The sequence below is a fragment of the Aspergillus brasiliensis genome, assembly GCF_001889945.1.
Source record: "Aspergillus brasiliensis CBS 101740 unplaced genomic scaffold ASPBRscaffold_3, whole genome shotgun sequence".
NCBI classification, from domain to species: Eukaryota; Fungi; Ascomycota; class Eurotiomycetes; order Eurotiales; family Aspergillaceae; genus Aspergillus; species Aspergillus brasiliensis.
In genome coordinates this window covers 297,070-317,458 of record NW_027137444.1, presented here as the reverse complement: position 1 = coordinate 317,458, position 20,389 = coordinate 297,070, and the positions used below count along the sequence as shown (strand labels likewise).

Sequence of the window (20,389 nt, the reverse complement as noted above, 5' to 3'; positions counted from 1 at the left end):
AACCTTCATCCATCCATCCCCAGCTGCTTCTATTTTCTCTCGCCTCATGGCTTCGAGCTTAGCCTGGAGATCCTCTCCATGGATCGCTTCGTTTCACGGAAGAGGCCCCGGGGCCCTCCGACGCCAACAACCACCGACGAAGAGTCTACCGACCTGAAATTGGCCCTCTTAATGTCACTCTTCCCAACCATGACCCTGGACACGCTGATGGAAATCCTGATTTCGAGCAACGGCTGCGTGGAAACAGCCTCATCCACTATCAAAGCTCAAACTCAACCCCAAATCCAATCTGGCTTTGCACCTCCGGCCAAGAAACGTGCAACCGCTATCCCAGGAACCCCAGCCATCCAAACATGCCTGACCTCAACCTCCCCGACCACCATCACCAAACCCCTCACTAAGAAAGGCCAAACCCTCCACCTTTACTCGCCTTCCTCCATCGCAATGCACACCCCCTGCACCCTGATCCACAACTTCCTCCCGCCATCGCTCGCAAACGCCCTCCTCGCCGAACTCCTATCCGAATCCCCGCACTTCTCCAGACCCCACTTTCAACTCTTCGACCGAACCGTCCAAAGCCCCCATTCAGCCAGCATCTACGTCTCCACGCCACATGACCATCACTCCCACACCTCAGAATACACCTACGGCGGCACCTACCGCTCCAACGTGCGCCAAATCACCCCGCACATGCGCACCGTCGCCGCGAAAGTCCAACGCACCGTGAACGAGCAAATCCGCGCTCGGGGCCCCAAACTTCCCTTCCAGTCCCCACTCGAATGGACCCCCAACGCCGCATTCGTCAACTGCTACGCTGGCCCCACAGAAAGCGTAGGCTGGCACTCGGACGAACTGACATATCTCGGCCCGAGACCCGTCATCGGGAGCCTGAGCCTCGGCGTGGAGCGAGAGTTCCGCGTGCGGAAGATCATGCCTGTGGACGGCGACAACGCCGACAACAACAACGAAAACAACAATGGTGGTAATGATGAAGGAGGAGGTCAAATCTCCATCCACTTACCTCATAACTCCCTCCTCATCATGCATGCCGAGATGCAAGAGGAATGGAAACATGCCATTGTCCCCGCTAGGACGGTCATTCCGCATCCTATCTCCGGTACGGCTAGGATTAATATCACTTATCGCTGGTATCGCGAGTCGTTGCATCCGCGGTATACGCCGCGTTGTCGGTGCGGGGAACATACGGTTTTGAGGTGTGTGCAGCGCAAGAGGGAGAATCGGGGGAAGTATATGTGGATGTGCTATGCTGGGTTTGCGCCGGGCAAGAAGGGCTGTGGGTTCTTTCAGTGGGCGGAATTTGATGACGATGGAGAGCCGGTGTGGAGTCAGCGAGGGAAAGAGAGTGGTGGGGATGAGAATGCACCGAGGTTGAGGAATTTTGTAGAGAATAGAGTTGATGATGGAGATGAGGTCACGGGTGATGGTGTATAATTATATTATGAACTTGTGATACCCTTTATGTCGTTATACGTTTGATATGGACTCACTTGTATAGTTTGGATGAAATTGAGTCATGCTTCATATCCTCCCGCGTTGGTCTGGGGGAGCTGACTACGAGTGCAACGAAGGGGTAACATAAAGAGCACATTAATATCCAGCTAGCACAACAGCAAACTGCTAACATGAAAACTAAACGCCATAACTCCTGTACTGCCCTTATTGGCGGAATACATACGCCCTAAGCAACCATGCAGCCTGCCTCTTAACTTATCACATACTTAACTAGTGGCAGCCACATCAAAAAGCCAGTTCTCCTGCGTAGTCCCTAGCAGATGAGATCCTTCCATCGACACGGGCCAGGTCGCGCCATCATGAGCATCGCGAACTCAGCCAAACCACGCTGTGTGATGGTTCAGAGACAGAAAATGATCGAGGCTATCCAATGGTTTACATCGAAATCACCTCAGTCCGATGTCTTTGAAGGAAAACACTCCATGTAAGCATGCGACACCAGACTCGATAATCATCCTGTGTCCACCATCGTCCTGATAAAATGTGCCAAAGACTCCCCGTCACATCGGATCGTATCTTCAAACTTCTCCACGAGATCCAAAACCGAGTCGTCGACGATCTCCATGCTACTCCACCACCACCACGACAGCCTCAATATCCAGAACCACCACACAGATAACCACCTTCATTCTTTTTGAGCTCTGATCCTCAGTCAACGAACCAACTCAAATCTCCTCCCGTCTGCGCAGCGGCTCCTGATAAGCAGGAGGATTCCGACCCTGCTCGAGATCCGGCTGGGAATTTCGTTTCCCCTTTCGACGACCCTGTGGCTTGACCCAAAACACCCAGGTGACTGATTTGCGGGAGCTCCAGAATTCCGAGCATAGGAGGGCGATGGCGAGGATGCTGCAGATGACGACGATGGGGACGAGGACTAGGAGGATGACGGTGATGGAGGATTTGTATTGCGAATACCAGCTAGACATATTGGATTTATGGTATGGTATGGTATGATTTTGGGTAATGGAATGGGTAGTAGGTGGTAAGATGCTGTTGGAAGGTGAAAGATGTTAATGGGAGTATAGAGGGTATAGATATATGGTTGGAGGATATGGCACCGCCACGAATGTGACGTACTAGGCAGGCACGATGGATGGACGGGTCATGATGACAGCCTCAATGGATGACTTTTTCATTATGTAGTTGATCAGGTCAGGTCAACTGAGCCACGATCGGTTCTATTCAGGGTATATTAAGTTACTGGCGAACCTCCTCCGTTCGCGGAATCATCATCTCTTTGACCGATGCCAGGGTGGCTTCATCGAGACGACTGAACCGGATCTGTGAAATTATTAGCAGCTGTTCGATATCATATTCAGAAGAGCAGGCAATACCATCTCCTCGACTCCTCCCCGCGTCGCATTCCCAAACAACATCGCATCCGAACTGCTAGCCTCGATCTCGTTCTGCACCCGTCTGGCCCAGATCCCATCCCAATGCCAGTCTCCCGGGGACCTCGCCTGCGGGCTCCCCTTCTTCGAATCACTCAACGATGCAGAAGCCGTACTTCCCTTCCGATGAGCCTTCCACGCATGCCACGCACTCGGGTTCCCAGCCGCTTCCAGCGGTAAAGAATCAAGAACCGTCTCGTCATCGAACGTAGACCGAATGTAATCCAGCAGCTCTGATACAGGCACAGTCTTTCTAGGCTCGACTGATTTCTTCACCGGCGACGGGGTGACGGCCTCGCCTTCATCCTCATTCTCATCCTCGTCCTCTCCTTTAGACTGAGGCTCTGTTGGTTCGGCGGTGGTGTCCTGATCTCCGGTTTCCCTGCACAGGGTATTGGATATCCCTTCGCTAGTAGCACTCGAACCACGCACACTCGCGGTCTCTCTGGGCGGGGTGGCAGATTGTAATCCAGCTCGCTTTGCCCGGCCGAACCAGTGCGGGAATCCGTGCCGCAGACTGAACCCGCCAGGGGGTAGCCGCTCTTCGTCTGTTGCGCTGACCGGATCTTCGCTTGAGGCACCAGTGCTGAATGTGTATGTGGTGAGGGGCACGATCAAGGGGTGGAAGACGTCAGTGGCGAAGTTCACTTGAGGAGGCATGTCCGGATAGGACGCAGGGAAGCGGATCTGGAAGCGGAGGACGGCGGAGGCATAGGGGCCTATAACAAGAAAGATTGTTAGCTCGCGGTCTTCATTAGATGATTCAATCAATTGAATATACATACCGGAGCGAACAAAGATGACTCCCAGCCAAAGCGTTGGATCGCCCGGGCTGAGGCTCATGTAAGTTCCCGGAGGAGCGGCATGTTGCAAGCTTGCGCTGCAGAGACAGTCAACACCACGGTTTTGTCAGTGGAGTGGTATTAAGCATGCTTACAATTCTAGGAGAAGCTGCTGTTTTCGAAGCGCAGGGACGTTGGGCAAGCGGGTTGTCGACATGATGTTTGTTATTGGTGGTCGGAAATGCTCAGGGGCGCGGCGGGTGAAGATGAAAGAGTCCGCCGTGCTTATGTCCGCTATCTCCGGCGGTTAGTTATCTAGGTTTCTATGGGAGCGGGAAATGTATACAATAGCACATGCAACAAGCAGCCATGTCAGAAATATTTGTCCCTAACTGTGCAAATAGTCATGTCACATCATAACAGTCTATCTCTATGCTTAAAATACACAACATGTCCAATCTAATTTGCCCGGATTGTAGTTCATCTCCGCGAAGCCTGCACAAAAGCCCTCATCATCTCAACATGCGACCGGGTGATTCCCATGATAATCATGCCCTCCGCAAATCCCTCGCAGATGCCACCGACAATACCTGTCACCCACCAGGACGCAAGATCAAATATTATTGCGCCCACTCTGCCTTCGTTATAATTCAGAACTGCAGCCCCTATAACTATACCTCTTTTACCGAAGTTATCAGCCGCACCCAGAACCTTTGTTACGGCGCGTTCCGTAACTCGATGTGATCGCTCATATTGGTACAGATGACGCATGAGAACCTTGACGTATGGCATGAGGATTTGCAACATTATGAAGAAGTATATTATGGTCGATGACAGGAAGCGATGAAGGTAAGATCGCTCGGGTAGAGAGTTCTCCCCTGCAGGCAGACTGTGCGGCCCTGCCGCGGGTAATTCAGTCATGACAGGGGCAGCCAAAGATTCCTTGACACTAGTTGGAAGCTTGTTTTGAATTTTCGTGGTTTCTTGATCGTTCATGTCCTCGGGAAGGCCATCAAGCAGGTAGCCCAGAGCATCGACGTACAATATGCGAGCCAAGCGACTGTCGCACTGCCGCTGCTGCGCTTCATGACAGGCATTCTGGAGGAGATTGAGTGCTGGAATAATGTTAGCTAGACTAGTACTAGAGGGCTCTGTTGTCTGTGCTAAGATGAAGCAGAAACAGAGACAAGCGGCAACACAAACCAGGCACTATCCGATTCCATCGCAGTCCGGAATCCGCTTCGTATTTCGAAGCCATTGGACTGGAGACATCGCTAGATCTACTGCTCTCGAAACTAGAGATATCACTGAGTTCTTGCGACTTCTCAGACACAGACGAGAAGCACACTTCCGGCCCATTACTAACACTGCTTGCAGTACTGGGGCGTTGAAAGGTGGGCCCAGATGGGAAATCAGGAAGCGATCCCACAAGCTCCAGCCGTCCTGGCCCAGAAGGTTGTCGCAGTGAGGCCATCGAGCCACCTTCGGGTTTTCCAGCTGTACTCGCTTTGACGCCGGCCTCCGCTCTCACGGATCGATGCATTGATGGGTATAGTCTGGTGATCCGCCGTCGAAGAGAGGCCGGGATAACAGGAGAAAAGACCGTAAGCACCTGACGGTAGACCATCGTATCGCTCAGAGCTGCAAAATCGTCTATTCCTTCCATCTTGCAAAGGTAGAAGGCTATGTAAGTGCGAATATAAACAACAATGAGGGGCGAACCATGAGACGGTGCTGGCAACGTATGTCTGACGCAGAGAACGGCAACAAGCGCCCACGAACGACCAGATAGACTTCCTGGCGTATCAGAAAGTTAACGAATGTCCAGCCATCGGCCGAAGCACATGGTTCTGTGAAACATAAGCAGGAAGCAGCTTGGGTGCATGGCGTGAGAGAAAAGTTCCGATGCGCAAACTCCAGTCAGCGGCTTTCACATGTCAAACGGTCCGCCGTTTGTTGGCCCCTCCGATAAGGCACCCAATTCTAGGCCCGTGACTCGCCGGTTCCATGATCTGTTGGCGTGGGGGGACCAGCCAATCGGATTATTCGTGTTGTTCTACGCCCTGTGACAGCGCTACTAGTGGTAAATACTACCTGGCCTGTCAAGTGTACGCAAGGAGCATTCGTCGAATTCAATTCAAAGAAGGGTATATTAACTGTCACTATCTCCGGTACATGTTCTCTTTCCCGTCACATAAAATGAGTGTTTACAGTTGAAGAAGGGCGAGAAAATCCTCCAAATAAACCCATCTTCCCACAATAACAAATCGGAGTATAAGAAACTTTTGACCTCATGACCCAATCAGTCATGGTTCTCATGGACTATCTACACCTGCCGCATATATACCTTATTTACCCCCTCGTCAACCACGATTATATCTGCTCTCAGCCTTCATGCATACCCAGATATCCTAGATCCGTCGTTGGTGCAAGCTCCTCGGTAGGGCCCGCATCGGACATGAATACCTCGGAGCTCCGCATACCAGGGATAGCTATGGGGGCGGAGACGGGAGCAGAGAAAGGCAGTGGCTTTCCAGTTGACTCCGCCTGATGTTGTCCAACGCTCCTAGCTCCAGCTTCACCCTCACGCCGACTACTCTCTTCAAAACACAGTTCCTGCAGATCATCCAACGGCAGCTCATCATATCGCTCATTTAGTTGCTGTAAGAACTCGGGATCAAAGCCCATTTGCACGAACTGGTCAACAGATCCGCTCAAAGGCGTATTGAGGGACGCCATGCCAGCAGACAGGCTACTCCCTACGTCAGCCGACAGCCTGGAATAGGGCCGAGACGGAAGAAAGCCAGAACTTTCAGCATAGCTGCCAGTGGAGCTCCCAGGGGCACTGGCAGCGAAGGAAGACCGACCGTGCCCCAAAAAGGCGGGGCTCTGGAGCCCAGAATTGGGGGTCACGGGACTGAATGTGCCCTGTCGGGGGTAGAGAGGACTGGACAACATGCTGGTTTCGGCTGGGGGCTGTCTTAGGCCGTCAGCAGTAGCAAATGGCGGTCGCATACCCAAGTCAGAAAGTTGAATGTGCTCTGACCCTGGGAGTATTTCGAGCCCTGCGTCTCGCTTCAGAAGACTGAGCCAAGTCGAGTTATCGGCGCACGTTTGATTCCACGGGTCGTCGCTTCCATATATGATTCGCCGGCCTTCGTCCTGTATCATACGATCCGTTGGGATGATGCCGGTGGCCCTCTGATTGTGGATATAAGCGGTGAGTTCACGCTGCAAGCGTCCATAACAATTAGCATCTTCTGGTTGGAGCAATCCCGTCGTCTGCGCAGTATTGGGTGGCCTGAAAGGATCCAGAGTCTTCTGTTCGCCGCCAATAAGATACGGTGGCATTGCATTCTCGACCAGACCCTGGATAAAGGGTTCAAACCCCCAATCGCCCTGCCACTGCGCCATGGTACTGCCATTTTTGAAGTGAGAAGCCAAATGATCAACTCGGTCTTTCCAAGTTGTTAAATTCAACCCACAGAAGCCACACCGAGACTTGAATTCTGTCAGTGTACTCCTCCAGACGTTCATGGTAGAGTCAAACTTGACGTTGTGCATCAGTCTCAAGTGCTGGTTGAGGTGATCCTTCCGGTAGAAGGATCGCTCTGCAGGTGTCTTCTCTTGGCAGGTACTGTAGTTATGTGATTCCAAGTGGTCGTTGTTGGGATCAACAGCCATGCAGAATACACAACGGTTGGAGCCATCTATGAAGGCCACGCCTCCGAATGGCGAGCAAGTCCACTTTTCCAAAGCCAAGTGTAGTGACTTCTCATGACGTTGCCAGTCATACTTAGTTTGGAAACAGTCGGTGCAGAAGGTACATTGGTATATGCGGGCATTGCGTGCCTTTTGTTGATTGAAGGTGTTGACGGGAAGTGAGGGCTTGCGCCGGCGACGGCGTTCCTTCCGCTCCATAGAGCCGAAGGAACCAAGAGAGGATCGGTGGGAGAAAGCAGAGGCAAAGGAAAGGTCTGATATAGAGGAACGAGTGGCTGATTGACTTGTCTCCTGACTACTGACCGAGGGAGCATGGAACAAATTGGAGTTGGCATGGCTTGAGTCATTGCTAGACCCAGTCTTCCGGGAAAGGGAACGCACGTGACCTGGTCTGCCTGCGCGCTGTCGGTCATGATTCAGGTCGGTCGTGACCAGGGCTCGCAGAATATCGGATGTGGCAGCGGGTTCGTTTTCAGGGGGCGAGTGCTTCCAACGCTCCATGGGTGTCATGTAAGTGACGTCCACGCTTTTTTGTCCGGGAATGTTGATCGCGCCCGTCGCCGAAGGGTTGCGCGGTCCGGGAGGAACTTTACCACGTCTCCGAGCATTAGCAAGCCAGTTGGAGATCTGCATCCTCTTCAGACCTGTGCGTTGCTGTAATTCGTCTTTTTCCTGCTCTGTGGGATAGGGGTGCTCCCAATGTTCCTGAAGCCATGTTTTGAGGATGCGGACCGCTTCCCGCGCCAGTCGTGAATTGCTCTTCCTCGCTCGACCATCATCTTCAGCGATGTAGGACAATGATTTGAGCGCCTTCTTTCCGGTCAAACCACCGGTATGAATGTAGGTATTCTCGGAAATTGGATGTAAGGTATCCAGAAACTTGCCGGGTGCTGGAGCGTGGGTGAAGCTGCATTCACGGTAAAGTGAAATGCAGCAAGTACAGCCACGTTTCCGCATCACTCCAGTCTTCGCAACAAAGCAATCCAGATTCATGTGCTTGCAGAAGTCGCATGGCTCCTCGGCGCGACTCATGGGATAGACACCGTTGTCCAGTGCACCGGCATCTTGCTCCGGTAAGTCGTTAGGAAATTCTAGGCTCTGCTCCTGGAAGATGACGTTGTAGTTCTCGGCTGTCTCGTTCTCGTCGAATTCGAGATTGTCCGAGGCAACATCATCTTCGCGCACATGGGAACCATATGAGGCTTCATCGAAGTCGAAGTACTCCATTCTTGTCTGGAGTACTAGATAGGGCTTGGATCTATGATAAGAGGGGGGTTCCAATTTATGGTTACAAGACTGCACAACGATAGTATTCTCATCCACGGTTGAAACACAAGGAACAGAGGTGTGATGGCAAAGAAACGGAGGACCAAGATATGGGATAAGCAAGAGGGCAGCGGAGGGAGCCAGGATCGAGGTAGACTATGTTTTTCGTCTGGGGTACCAAAAGCGTACCGGAACGGAGAACCCTGCCGGGACTGGTGCTAGCATGTTCCATTCGTCCAGTAGGAATATCTATCGTGGACCTAGCCTTTGGGGGGGGTCAACTGCCCAACTGCTAGCACTAGCAGCTTTCCAAGGGTGAGACTGATGCATGTTCATCGTGTTCGGTCCAGTCGGCTTGGCCGATGATTGATCCAGTCCATGAACACACGGCAATGACCAGGGAAGGGCAGCGTAGTCGAGAGAAGAGTCGAAGGGAGAAAAATGGATCACAGCGCGCCTGCACGCCCTTCCATTGACAACGCTTTCCCTATTTTGGTTACGCCCAGCCAGTGCGGGGGGGCCATTGGGCGTGTCGCTTAACCATTTTAGGAAAGATAGTATGAATCATCGCGGCGCCGACGATATCGGACCACTGCCCCACCTCCTTCACCATGGTTCACTCGGTGCTAGAAGGGTACAAAGAATTATAACGGTGAGCAGGTGTTAGATTAGTGTTTGATGTGTTGCTCTATACAAGTCAAATCAATGCTAACAGCAGTGTAAATTAGATAGCCGATTGATAATGAGAGCAAATGGCCAGTCGACCTCCGTCATCGGCACGATGATCTCCGTCAAGAATAGCAGAAAGACAATATTCGAGCTAGGATACAGTAGTCACTCTACTTAGATTCGGACTGATAGTCTATTACATATATCAATTACCTGGATGTTTCGGGGTAAGAACTGCGGTCAGGCCTTGATTCCCGGCTAGCATACAAGCTACATCCCGAAGGTTTAGCTGCCGGCCATAAGGTCTACCATCTGCACATGCGGTGGGGATAGTGTTTACGAGGTGGGGGCAAAAGATATAGATAACGTAGCTTCTGGATTGTGATAAGCTGTAGGGCTAAAGTGGTATGGGCGAAACATACCTGTCCAGTAGTAGAGACTATATGATTTTATGCTATTAGTCGGTTCAATCCCGAGAACTAGTCAATGCTCGACAGTAGCCAACTGCAGACTGTCCCCTTACAACTGTCTGAATTTCCGCAGAAGGCACGGCGTACATGCAGGCAACAAGCACGTGCAATGCAATCAGGTGGCCGCTTATCCATCCACACTGCGACTCAGGCTGCAATTCGCAATTAGTTAACCAGCGGCATGGAAGTGGAAGCATGTCAGCTATAAATGGAGTCTGTGCTGATCATCATGTTCTGATGTTTGCGCAACAGTGTGCAATGATGGACTTCAGAATAATTCGGCTTACCCGGATGTAACGGATAAGCCGAATTGAGGGGGTGACAAGGATAAATAAAGCGAGCAACAGGTCATGTACGGAGTAAGGTTCAAAAGGCACTAGAGCTGGTTTGAAGGAAGAAAAAGCAAAAAGAATATTTGAGCTCCGATAGGGGGAATCGAACCCCCGGCTGCCGTGTGAGAGACGGCGATGTTAGCCACTACACCATATCGGACCTTGTTGAAAATACCAGCTACTTTTTGCTAAATGAGACTAGAAACAAGCAAATACTCAACTGCGAGTTGATCTAATCATGGATTCCCCCCTCTTAGAGAGTCGCTTCTGTCCCCGGCATACTTTATACTCAGCTATTCCGGGTTTACTACTATTTTCATGGTAATCGACAACTATCTGAACTCTAGGGTCATGGAACTAAATTGACTGGCATTTGCGCTCAGCTTTTCTCCAGATTAGACAATGCTACTAGTGTACACGTCTGGGAACGATATATACTATCCCTGAGTTTTATAACCATTGCTACTGCGTTGAACCAAGAAAAGCCTGCTCAATGCTCAAAGCATTGACAATAGCCCACAATAGCATCGATGGTGAGACTATGCACGACAATTCCGGTACCCAACATTCCCTCTAGCTCAACACTGCTCTACACATGAGGTTCCGACTCCAACCAAGCCCACCCACCTCCTGGCGTTCAATGGCGGGGTAACGGCGCCACCCTGCAACTTGCTATGGATGATTCCTTCGATAGCGAACCACCAGCGGCCACATCGAGCAATCGTATTCGAGAATCAAGACAACCATAGCTTCTGAAACCTTATAGCAATGGTTCGGGAAGCCGCTGAACTGCTCCGTTACCCCGGATAATGAACCCAAGAGACCAGGATGACAACACATTCTGTGAGGAAAATCCAGGATACAAACCAAGGCGGCCTATTCAGAAAGACAATATAAGTTATATAAACGATTAAGCGTCTCCTATGAGCAGCTCTTGAGTGCTCATCGCGACGAGACTATCCATATCTGGCTTATCAGCGAGCCCAGTACTGACCCCGCACATCTCCAATTCTCCAACCACTGTCGATCCTACATCATACCTCTTATCACCCAGCTCCATAAATCGGGTACCAGTGCTTGATGTTCACGTACAACCGATAAAAGCTTAGGCTGCTCCTTTAAATGAAAGGGTCCCGCTCAAAGGAACCCCGAATCCCCAGCATTCTACCAGTTACTCACAATGGAATCCCTGAAGACATTGCTGGTCGCCAACCGCGGCGAAATCGCCGTTAGAATCCTCAAAACAGCAAAGTATGAGCAGAGTATCACCATATTTCGAGAGAACAAGTGCCTAATACCTCACAGAAAACTGAATATCCGGACAGTGGTGGTTTATACGGAACCGGATGCTGCTTCTACCCATGTGCACCTGGCAGATGAAGCCGTCCTCCTGCAAGGTGCGCCGTCCAAGGCCTACATTGACGGGTGAGCATTGCCGCAACAGATCCAAAGCTGAACAAGAGCTAACAGTCACACCTTTACTACCCACACAGGGAACAAATAATCGACATCGCAAAGAAATACAAAGCGGACGCTATCATACCAGGATACGGATTCCTATCCGAGAACGCGGACTTTGCAAGAGCTGCCTCTGGTTCAGGAATAGCCTTTGTCGGTCCTTCGCCGGACAGTATCGAAGCCTTTGGGCTCAAGCACACTGCACGAGATCTTGCCACGAAAGCTGGTGTTCCTATAGTGCCTGGCTCGAAGGGATTGGTGAAAAGCGAAGATGAAGCTGTTGCGACAGCGAAAGAACTCGGATTTCCCGTATATTGACCAAGTCTTGAACTGCAACCAGGCAATGAAGCTGACATCAACCATAGGTCATGTTGAAGGCCACTGCTGGAGGTGGTGGCATGGGCTTACTCACATGCAACACAGAGAATGAAGTTCGTGATTCTTTCACCACAGTCAAATCGAGGGGCGGCGCCTTGTTCAAGAATGACGGGGTCTTCATCGAACGCTACTATCCGTCGAGTCATCATATTGAAGTACAAGTGTTCGGAAACGGGGACGGAAAGGCCATATACTTCGGTGAACGTGAATGCTCCATCCAGAGGAGACATCAGAAGGTTATAGAAGAGTGTCCAAGTCCGTTTGTTACTAGGAATCTTGGGCTAAGAGAGAGACTGGGGGACGCGGCTGTCCGCCTTGCGGAGTCTATCAAGTATGGATCGGCTGGAACAATCGAATACCTCGTGGACGACGAGACTGGCTCATTCTTCTTCCTTGAGATGAACACACGCCTACAGGTCGAGCATGGCATAACAGAGCTATGCTATGACATCGATCTGGTGGACTTGATGTTGAAACAGGCCGATGCCCAGCTTTCAGGAAGAAAAGGCCTTGATGCAGCGTACCTGTCCAGCCTTTCAGTGAGCGCGCCCTCCGGTGCCGCCATCGAAGCTAGAGTTTATGCCGAGAATCCGGCTAAAGATTTCGCACCCTGTCCTGGTACACTGCAGACGGTCGAATGGAAGGAACTACCGGGTTCAAGAATCGACACGTGGGTGTATAGGGGTGTTAAGGTGTCGGCAAACTACGGTATGCTGCCATAGCTGCAATCTTACAGGGGACTACTAACGCAACATATCCAGACCCACTGCTTGCAAAGGTTATGTATCACTCTCCAAGCAGACAACAAACTATTGATGGTTTGAAGACCATATTGACAGAGTCACGTATCTGTGGTCCTCCAACAAACCTAGAATTCTTGGTTGATGTTCTGGCGGACGACACTTTCGTCTCTGGAAAAACATTGACTCGGTTTCTCGATGACTTCAAATACCAACTGTCTGCTATTGATGTCATTTCTGGCGGTGCATACACACTTATCGAAGATTGGCCTGGCCGTCCAACCTTGGGAAGGGGCTTTTGCCATTCGGGGCCCATGGATCCCGTGGCCTTCCGCATTGCAAATGCACTTGTTGGAAACCCTGTAGGCCTAGAAGCATTGGAAATAACCTTGAGTGGGCCAGAACTACGATTTCTGGGACCAGCTTTGATTTCTTTATGTGGTGCTCCGATCGAAGCCAAGCTTGACGATGTACCCCTCCCGATGTGGTCAAGGGTGAAGGTCTCAGCTGGCCAGCGACTGAAGATTGGGAAATCAACTGGTAACGGCTGTAGAGCCTACCTGGGTGTCTTTGGAGGGTTCTTGAATGTTGCAGAGTGGTTTGGATCCAAGTCAACCACCCCAGGCGTTGGTGTAGGAGGCTATCAAGGCAGACAGCTTGCCTCTGGTGATCTCCTTTCAATCACTACCCGAGTGCCAGAGGTCAGCGGCGACCTCCGCTTGCCACAGCATCTTATCCCCCAGTATCCTGATCACTGGGAGCTTATGGCTATGCCGGGACCGTATGATGAGGGGTATCTCGTTTCCGACAGCATTGATATGCTTTACAGCGCAAGCTTCAAGGTGTCGCACAACGCCGCTAGGGGAGGCATCCGTCTTCTAGGCCCGAAGCCTACTTGGGCTCGCACAGATGGAGGCGAAGGTGGCGCGCATCCTTCCAATTTGATCGAGTATGGCTATGCGATAGGGTCACTCAATTGGACGGGGGATGACCCGGTCATATTTCCCGTGGACGCGCCTGATCTGGGAGGATTCGTTAGCAGTCATACAATCTGCAAAGCTGACCTATGGAAGCTGGGGCAAGTAAAAGCCGGTGATACTCTGAAATACCGCGCTACGTCTCTGGAGGATGCTCTGTCCGCTCGCAAAGAGTTAGAGCGGTTCATCAATGAGGTTGCTCAAGGTTGCCGAAGGGGTGATTTTAGTGGCATATCGCCCGTCAAGAGGGACTTGGCTCCAGAATTGACATCAGAGAACCGTGGACATGGAGTCATACACCAAATCCAGGCCACTGGGAGCCAACCTCTTGTTTCATATCGCCAAGTAAGTCAGCAATCCTTGCAGCCGCTCATACTCATTTAGCTGACATGTAGCCAGGCCGGCGACGACTATCTGCTAGTTGACTACGGCACTGGGTCTTTTGACATAAACCATCGCTGTAGAGCCACTGCTTTGAAGAAAGTATTGACCGAAGGAACTGGCGATATAACTTTTGCGAATGGGCTAATATCAACCATGGGATGTGGAAACTGTAAGCCTTATACTGACCGATTCAAGACTTGGTACTGACTCCATGTAGCTTTGATGATCTACTATGACGGATTAAAGGTCCCACAAAAGAAGCTCCTGGCGTATCTCTGCGAAATTGAAACAAAACTCGGTGATCTCAGCCAAGCAAAGTTCCCCAGTCGGTTGTTCAAACTCCCTCTTTCCTTCGAAAGCCAGAGACAGAAAGACGCCATCACACGATACATGGAGACGCAGCGTCCCTATGCCTCCTACTTGCCCGACAACATAGATTTTGTAGCGAAGAACAATGCCTTCAGCAGAGAAGAGTTCGAACGGATCTACCTAACAGCCTCCTTAATGGTTATAGCAGTTGGCTTCTTCACCGGCCTCCCACTCTCACTCCCAGTCGACCCACGACACCGGATGAATTGTCCAAAGATGAACCCCAGCAGGGTCTACACACCCGCCGGCTCAGTCTCCTGGGGAGGTAGCTGCATGGCGTAAGTGTCAAACCAGCGCCACCTCTAAACCCAACACACATACTAACAAGGTGCAGACTATATAACGTAGACTCACCAGGAGGATACCAAATGACCGGCATGACCATCCCGGGCGTCGACATCCTCGGCTCCAAGAAAGGCTACGAGGCCAACAGACCGTGGCTGTTCGAAGACTTCGACCAGATCACCTTCTACCGCGTCTCTGAAGAAGAGTATGAAAAGCAACTCGCTCTCTTCAATAGCGGCAGATACGAGTACCAGTGGGAAGAGGTGACCTTCGACATGGCAGAACACAACAAGCTCCTCCGCGACACTGCAGACGAAGTCGCGGCGATTCGGAGCAAGCAGCGACAGGCACAAGCCGAGATGGACAGACTGGAAACAGAACTGCTGGAGCGGTGGGCGAAGGAGAAAGCAGAACGGGGTATTCCAATGGATACAATTGAGAGTCTATTGAAGGGTATGCCTATCTCATTGCTAGCGGTCCTTAATTATTACTGACACCCACTCTCTTCCATCTAGACCCCGAAATCACCCCGATTGAAGCGCCATTGAATGCCAATGTCTGGAAAGTAGAAGTCAAAGAAGGCCATAAGCTCGATCATGACCAGCTGGTGGTTATTCTGGAGGCAATGAAACTAGAAATTGCCGTGCGCACGGAGTCCCTCGCTGCTGGAGCTACCGTGGAGAAGATTCTGGTCCAACCGGGTGACTCGATAGAAGCAGGGAAGCCTTTGGTGTTGGCAAGGAGGGCACAGAGTTGATCCTCCCACTCAAACGAATACTGCTGTCATAGTATGCATTCCTGACTCTGTACCTGTTTGGCCATGATGACATGATGTCAATTCCGAAGCAATGCAAACTTTTGTGAACATTAGCCTATCGACACTTATCGTACAGTATGATATATAGCATGTTCCTCCCAAACAGGCAATAACCCAAAAGGGCAACCACCCCCCAACAGAACATACATGGAAACGTCCCTGAGCATTTCAAAATAAGCTCGAGCACACTAGTATACATTCAAACATCTATCATACAAGTCATGCCATCAACGCTATAAAGTCATTTACCATCCATTCCACCAAAAACTAACCCCAATCCCACCCTTTAAACTCCGCACATAATGCCACCACCCAATGGGAATATATAACATGTCGCCCGGCTTAAGCACGGTCTCGACGTACTCCGCATCCATGAACCCAGGCCACAGCTCCTCCCAGTAGTCCGCCTCCGCAGGGGACATTTCAATGGCAGCGACATCGACCTGCGACGTATTGGACATATCAACAAGTTCGGGTTCTTCTTGTCGGTAGTCCTGGTGGTGCTGAGTATACTGGTGGTGGTCTTCTCCACCCTCGGGCCTTCGTCTGACGACGGGTTCTTTTCCCTTTGGGTGAATTTGTGAGAGTGGTGTGTGAGGAGAATATAGGCGGAAGTATTTCTCGCCTACTACTTGTACGTAGATGTTGTGGTATGTGTCAAAATGTAAGGGGGATATCGTCCATGAGGGACCCATCCAGATGTTGAGGTGTGGGCCATCGTCGTCGGGTTCGTGCCAGGATGTTGAATCGGTGTCGTCGTCGTCGCCGTGATTAGGCTCTTGTTCTTGCTCTCGAACCCGGATAACTTCTTGCCCTCGTTTCCGCCTCCGCTCCTCTTCCTCTCTCTGTAGTCGAATAAAGGCTGGGGTACCAGGTTCTGCTTTGGGTGCATCGATATGGATATAATCTGGGTGCATAATATCCTTGTACAAGGTCGACATGTGAAGAAACAGATCATGCTGCGCCAAGTACCCCGTCGGGCCTGCATCATCATCATCACGGTGTCTATCCCGGTCGAGATATTTCTCCACGAACTCCTTGAAAGACATTAACCTCTGTCCCCAGTCCTCATCCGTATACGACCTCCCAATCTCCACAGGCACAAGTCTCCGTCCGCCAAAGGTGCGATGCATCCAGAACTCCCTGGACGCCCACGACCCCGTCGATATAGCCGGCCAATCATTCACTGCATCCGTGATGACAAGCGGTGTCTTTTTGTCACGCGTATGGTCGCGGAAATTCGGCGATGAACGCGATGTACTCCACGGCGGTATATTCGAGACTCGGGGAATAGGGAACTGGATTTCAGGCGTCGGTGCAGCATCGTCGGAGAAGAGCGGAGTGGCAAGTTCGTCGGGGTCCAAGTCATCACGGAATTCCTGCTCACTTTGGTTGTTCCCCTTGGTAGCCGGACATGCACCCTGCAGCGCAGTAATCAGCTCTTTGATTAAATGGTCCCTCTGTGGTCCTCCTGTCATTATCATTGCCTTGTCGAGCATATGTATCGTAGGCGTGAGCCATTCTGCGTCCGGGTCCGCCACAATCAGCTCCTTCGTTGAGCTGAGATCCTCGATAATATTCAGTATGTATTGCCTGCGCGCGGGGGCCGTAGACCCGGGATGTGAAGGAGGAGCAGGAGAAGGACAGGGAGGGAGAGGAGGGAGTCCGTTGCGTTCGCGGCGCGGAAACCCGCTCTGTTCGGCGACCGTCAGACATGCTTTCAATAAGCATGCGTCGGTGTAATAGCGGCGCCAGCATACGTCGACATCCTTGAAGGGGAATACGCGGAGCTTCGAGTCGGCAAGTTTGATTGCTCCGTCGGGGTCGCCGAGAAGGTGGTCGTGAAGAGTGTCGAGGTTGTTGTCTGGGAAGCAGCGGAGGATAGGGTCGTCGGGGCGGATATTGAGAATCTCGAGGAGGGATTTGGGGATGCAGTGGTGGAGGTGGAGGTATCGCATTCTTTGCGTATTTATTTCATTGTATGTTGTTAGGGGAGGAGAGGATTGTGCAAGAGGAGGTTGGAATTGAATCAAGTGAGTGATGATGGTTCGATGCCGTTGATGTTGTTCATGTCGCGTCTTTTTCGCCCAAATATCAAATTAAATCCCGATACAGACTAGCGGGTAAACCCCGCTATCTCCGAATGACAATTGATTGACATCAAGATAGCCATCACTGACGTGCTGGGATGCTTGAAAGCGTTTGAATTGACTAATGGAGGTACTGAAAAGAGAGATTTATTTGCTATGAGGCTCTTTGGCTTTTAATTGGACACGTTCTTCTTATTATTACAACCGCCAGATCCGGACCTCCAACTCCGACCCTATATGATAAAATTTTGATATATACATCTTTTGACCATATTTAGTACTACTATTAGTACTGGTAGCTGCTGCTTAGTTCAGCAATTCCACCACAAGCTTCGGAATGCCCGCAACTCCCTCGCCCCTGATGGCACTGACAGGAACCGCGCAGACCTTGTCGGTCCATCCATTGGGATGCCCGCCCGGATGTTGCTCTTCACCCTTCTTGACAGCGGCAAGATAGTCGCGCAATGCCTTGAAGCGTTCTTGGGTCTCCGGGAGATCACCCTTGGTAGCTACGACGAACCACGGCTTGGTGTGAATTGAAGGAAGATTCAAAGCGGGAAGTTCGTCACGAGATTTCGACGCAACCTCGTTGATCTCAGCAATTGCACCTTCGGATTGAAGTTCAGGAAGACCATGAGTTGGCGGAGTCCAGGTTAAATCATCTCCCTCAACTTTCATCGCCTCTTCAGCGTCACGGACGCGCTCGTATTCTTCCAGTTCGTGCCAGAGATTCTTCAGCCCCTGCACGGGGTCGCCTGCGCTGAGATCAACCACAAACGCCAGAATACCAGCACGCTCAATATGCCGGAGGAACCCTAAGCCAAGGCCTCGATCCAGATGAGCGCCCTCGATCAGACCAGGAATATCGGCAATAGTGAAGTTCGTCCGCCGAGCCTTTCCTTTGGATTCCACCAAGGGTCGCCCTTTATGATTGTCGATGACCACCGTCCCAATATTGGGAGAAAGCGTAGTGAACTCCCAGTTTCCGACCCGGGTGCGACTGTTGGTCAACGACCGAAGCAATGTACTCTTTCCCGCGTTGGGCTTTCCGACGAGACCAACATCCGCGAGCAGCTTCAGCTCAAACTCAAGCTCCAGGCGCATGCCGCCCTCACCTCTGGATGCGAACGTAGGCCGGTTCATATTGCGAGTCACAAAGTGCGGATTACCCAAGCCACCGACACCTCCAGCGGCCAACAAGATCGGCTTGTCCATATGCTTCGAGAGATCAAGGTAGATCGGCGCCTGCGGTTCTAGTGCAGCGATATGTTGTCTTCGGGGCGGGTTCTTCGGGAACACTGTAGTCAGGTAATCGGACGGGTTGGCACCAGGATAAAGAACCCAGCGATCATGCCGTATCGACGGTAACCCAAGCTCATCGATTTCATCCCTCTCTTCGGCGCCTTCCTCTGCCGCAGCAGCAGCAGCTTGCGCGGCTTCCCTGCGCTCCCGTTTCCGACGCACTATTTCCTCCGTGACTGGGTCGTAACGGTCGACTTCGCGAACGACAGTGCCGACGGGAACCTGGAGCAGGACGTCGTTACCTCGTTTGCCTCCTTTGCTTTTCCCCTGCCCGTTCTTCCCCCGACCGGCCTTTATAATTCCCCTGCGAGCCAGTTTATGTAGACTCGTCATGCCTTCAACGGCCTGGATGTAGATGCTCCCGCCACTACCTCCGTCGCCGCCATTGGGTGGACCCTCTTCGACATACTTCTCACGAAGAAACGAGACGCACCCATGTCCACCAGCACCAGCATATATCGTTGAGCGACATTTATCCTGGAAAATGAAGCGCGAATAATCTTCGGGGGACGGATTCAGATGGGAGGGTTCAGAGGCACGATCGGGAAGCGGCGTTTGCTGGTAGTCTGATCGCTTGGACTCGGCTTCGGTGCTATTATACCGCTGAGACCATATTTGAAGTGCGACGGCCGGTGTCCTAATTATAGGACGTAATCGGACGGACTGTTGAGGGAGAATGCGAGGAATTGAGCGTAGGAGCCATGTTCTGTGAGCTGCCATGTTGTAAAATCTGGAGCTTAGCTATAGCTCATTCTGGGATGACGGTTGAGAATCATAAAAATTGAGGTAATGATAATCAGCTGCGATGCATGTTCCTGCCTTGTTTCAGGGCTGAATAGCTTCTTAAGACTGAAAATGATGATGAAATCGGTGTCGATGTCATGGCTCATGCCGCATTCCAGCAAATCCGGGCGGCACGTGATGTTATCGGCACCTGATGATAAGCAGTGTTTACTGTCTACAAACTTGTTTACATTATCTCGACAACTCTTATTCTTGCCATTGCCATACTATCTATGGTTTCAGTGATGCCACGGAAACTATACCCGATAGTGATTGAAAAGCAACGGTCATATAGCTAGTCCAGACAGATCTTCACGAACTAACAACAGCAGAACCAGGCCCATATCCACACAATTTTTAAGACCACCAAGTCACTGAAATCCAGGACCATTACAGAACCATAAACTCAACTCAAACCAATAATAATAATCACAACTCACTAAGCGCAATATCCAGCGATCAACAAAACGACCCTCCGGTCAATTCCCAATCTGCAACGCTAGAAAATACATGTCTTGCAAGCTGTCAAACAAAAAACCTTCCTAGCTACATGCGAGACAAGGCTACAGTCAGCAGAGGAAAAATATGCAGCAGCATGTGTGTCAAGCTTCCACTTACGAGGGAAGAAAAATGAAGTTTG

The 20,389-nt window shown here is 51.2% G+C and overlaps 7 protein-coding genes and 1 non-coding gene across 8 annotated transcripts; 2 read left to right on the top strand and 6 right to left on the bottom strand.

The window, feature by feature from the left end:
* The first annotated feature begins 37 nt into the window (after positions 1-37).
* On the top strand, positions 38-1,547 carry ASPBRDRAFT_39344 (putative CUE domain protein). Its single transcript, XM_067624116.1, has one exon. It carries the CDS (start codon positions 79-81, stop codon positions 1,450-1,452), a length of 1,374 nt encoding a protein of 457 aa, XP_067481479.1. The 5' UTR covers positions 38-78; the 3' UTR covers positions 1,453-1,547.
* Positions 1,548-2,730: 1,183 nt separating this feature from the next.
* ASPBRDRAFT_52386 (putative ubiquitin-conjugating enzyme) lies at positions 2,731-3,923 on the bottom strand (the record flags this gene model as incomplete). Its single annotated transcript, XM_067626895.1, has 4 exons — positions 2,731-2,814; positions 2,868-3,643; positions 3,710-3,804; positions 3,862-3,923. 4 exons carry the CDS (start codon positions 3,921-3,923, stop codon positions 2,731-2,733), a joined length of 1,017 nt encoding a protein of 338 aa, XP_067481478.1.
* Positions 3,924-4,063: 140 nt separating this feature from the next.
* Positions 4,064-5,581, bottom strand: ASPBRDRAFT_204397 (uncharacterized protein). The gene is made up of 2 exons (XM_067621708.1): positions 4,910-5,581; positions 4,064-4,821 (listed from the first exon to the last, which is right to left on the bottom strand). Exons 1-2 carry the CDS (start codon positions 5,370-5,372, stop codon positions 4,187-4,189), a joined length of 1,098 nt encoding a protein of 365 aa, XP_067481477.1. The 5' UTR covers positions 5,373-5,581; the 3' UTR covers positions 4,064-4,186.
* Positions 5,582-6,091: 510 nt separating this feature from the next.
* On the bottom strand, positions 6,092-8,656 carry ASPBRDRAFT_119398 (putative homeobox and C2H2 transcription factor; the record flags this gene model as incomplete). The annotated part of the gene is made up of 1 exon (XM_067617252.1): positions 6,092-8,656. One exon carries the CDS (start codon positions 8,654-8,656, stop codon positions 6,092-6,094), a length of 2,565 nt encoding a protein of 854 aa, XP_067481476.1.
* A 1,598-nt stretch (positions 8,657-10,254) lies between these two features.
* Positions 10,255-10,326, bottom strand: ASPBRDRAFT_t57. The gene has a single exon. It is a non-coding gene; the product is annotated as a tRNA-Glu (tRNA).
* Positions 10,327-11,346: 1,020 nt separating this feature from the next.
* ASPBRDRAFT_119946 (bifunctional urea carboxylase/allophanate hydrolase) lies at positions 11,347-15,514 on the top strand (the record flags this gene model as incomplete). The annotated part of the gene is made up of 9 exons (XM_067617303.1): positions 11,347-11,417; positions 11,472-11,591; positions 11,660-11,933; positions 11,990-12,710; positions 12,764-14,064; positions 14,119-14,272; positions 14,321-14,750; positions 14,807-15,210; positions 15,273-15,514. 9 exons carry the CDS (start codon positions 11,347-11,349, stop codon positions 15,512-15,514), a joined length of 3,717 nt encoding a protein of 1,238 aa, XP_067481475.1.
* A 305-nt stretch (positions 15,515-15,819) lies between these two features.
* On the bottom strand, positions 15,820-17,583 carry ASPBRDRAFT_72694 (putative JmjC domain protein; the record flags this gene model as incomplete). The annotated part of the gene is made up of 1 exon (XM_067629183.1): positions 15,820-17,583. Exon 1 carries the CDS (start codon positions 17,530-17,532, stop codon positions 15,820-15,822), a length of 1,713 nt encoding a protein of 570 aa, XP_067481474.1. The 5' UTR covers positions 17,533-17,583.
* A 214-nt stretch (positions 17,584-17,797) lies between these two features.
* Positions 17,798-19,819, bottom strand: ASPBRDRAFT_39337 (GTP-binding protein Obg). Its single transcript, XM_067624115.1, has one exon. It carries the CDS (start codon positions 19,684-19,686, stop codon positions 17,971-17,973), a length of 1,716 nt encoding a protein of 571 aa, XP_067481473.1. The 5' UTR covers positions 19,687-19,819; the 3' UTR covers positions 17,798-17,970.
* Positions 19,820-20,389: the final 570 nt, after the last annotated feature.

Excerpts from the sequence above, each read along its gene's own strand:
- ASPBRDRAFT_39344 (XM_067624116.1), top strand. The coding sequence starts at position 79 with ATGGATCGCTTCGTTTCACGGAAGAGGCCCCGGGGCCCTCCGACGCCA.
- ASPBRDRAFT_204397 (XM_067621708.1), bottom strand. The coding sequence starts at position 5,372 with ATGGAAGGAATAGACGATTTTGCAGCTCTGAGCGATACGATGGTCTAC. Across the intron at positions 4,822-4,909 it reads ATGGAATCGGATAGTGCCTG|CACTCAATCTCCTCCAGAAT; the intron begins GTTTGTGTTGCC and ends ACATTATTCCAG.
- ASPBRDRAFT_39337 (XM_067624115.1), bottom strand. The coding sequence starts at position 19,686 with ATGGCAGCTCACAGAACATGGCTCCTACGCTCAATTCCTCGCATTCTC.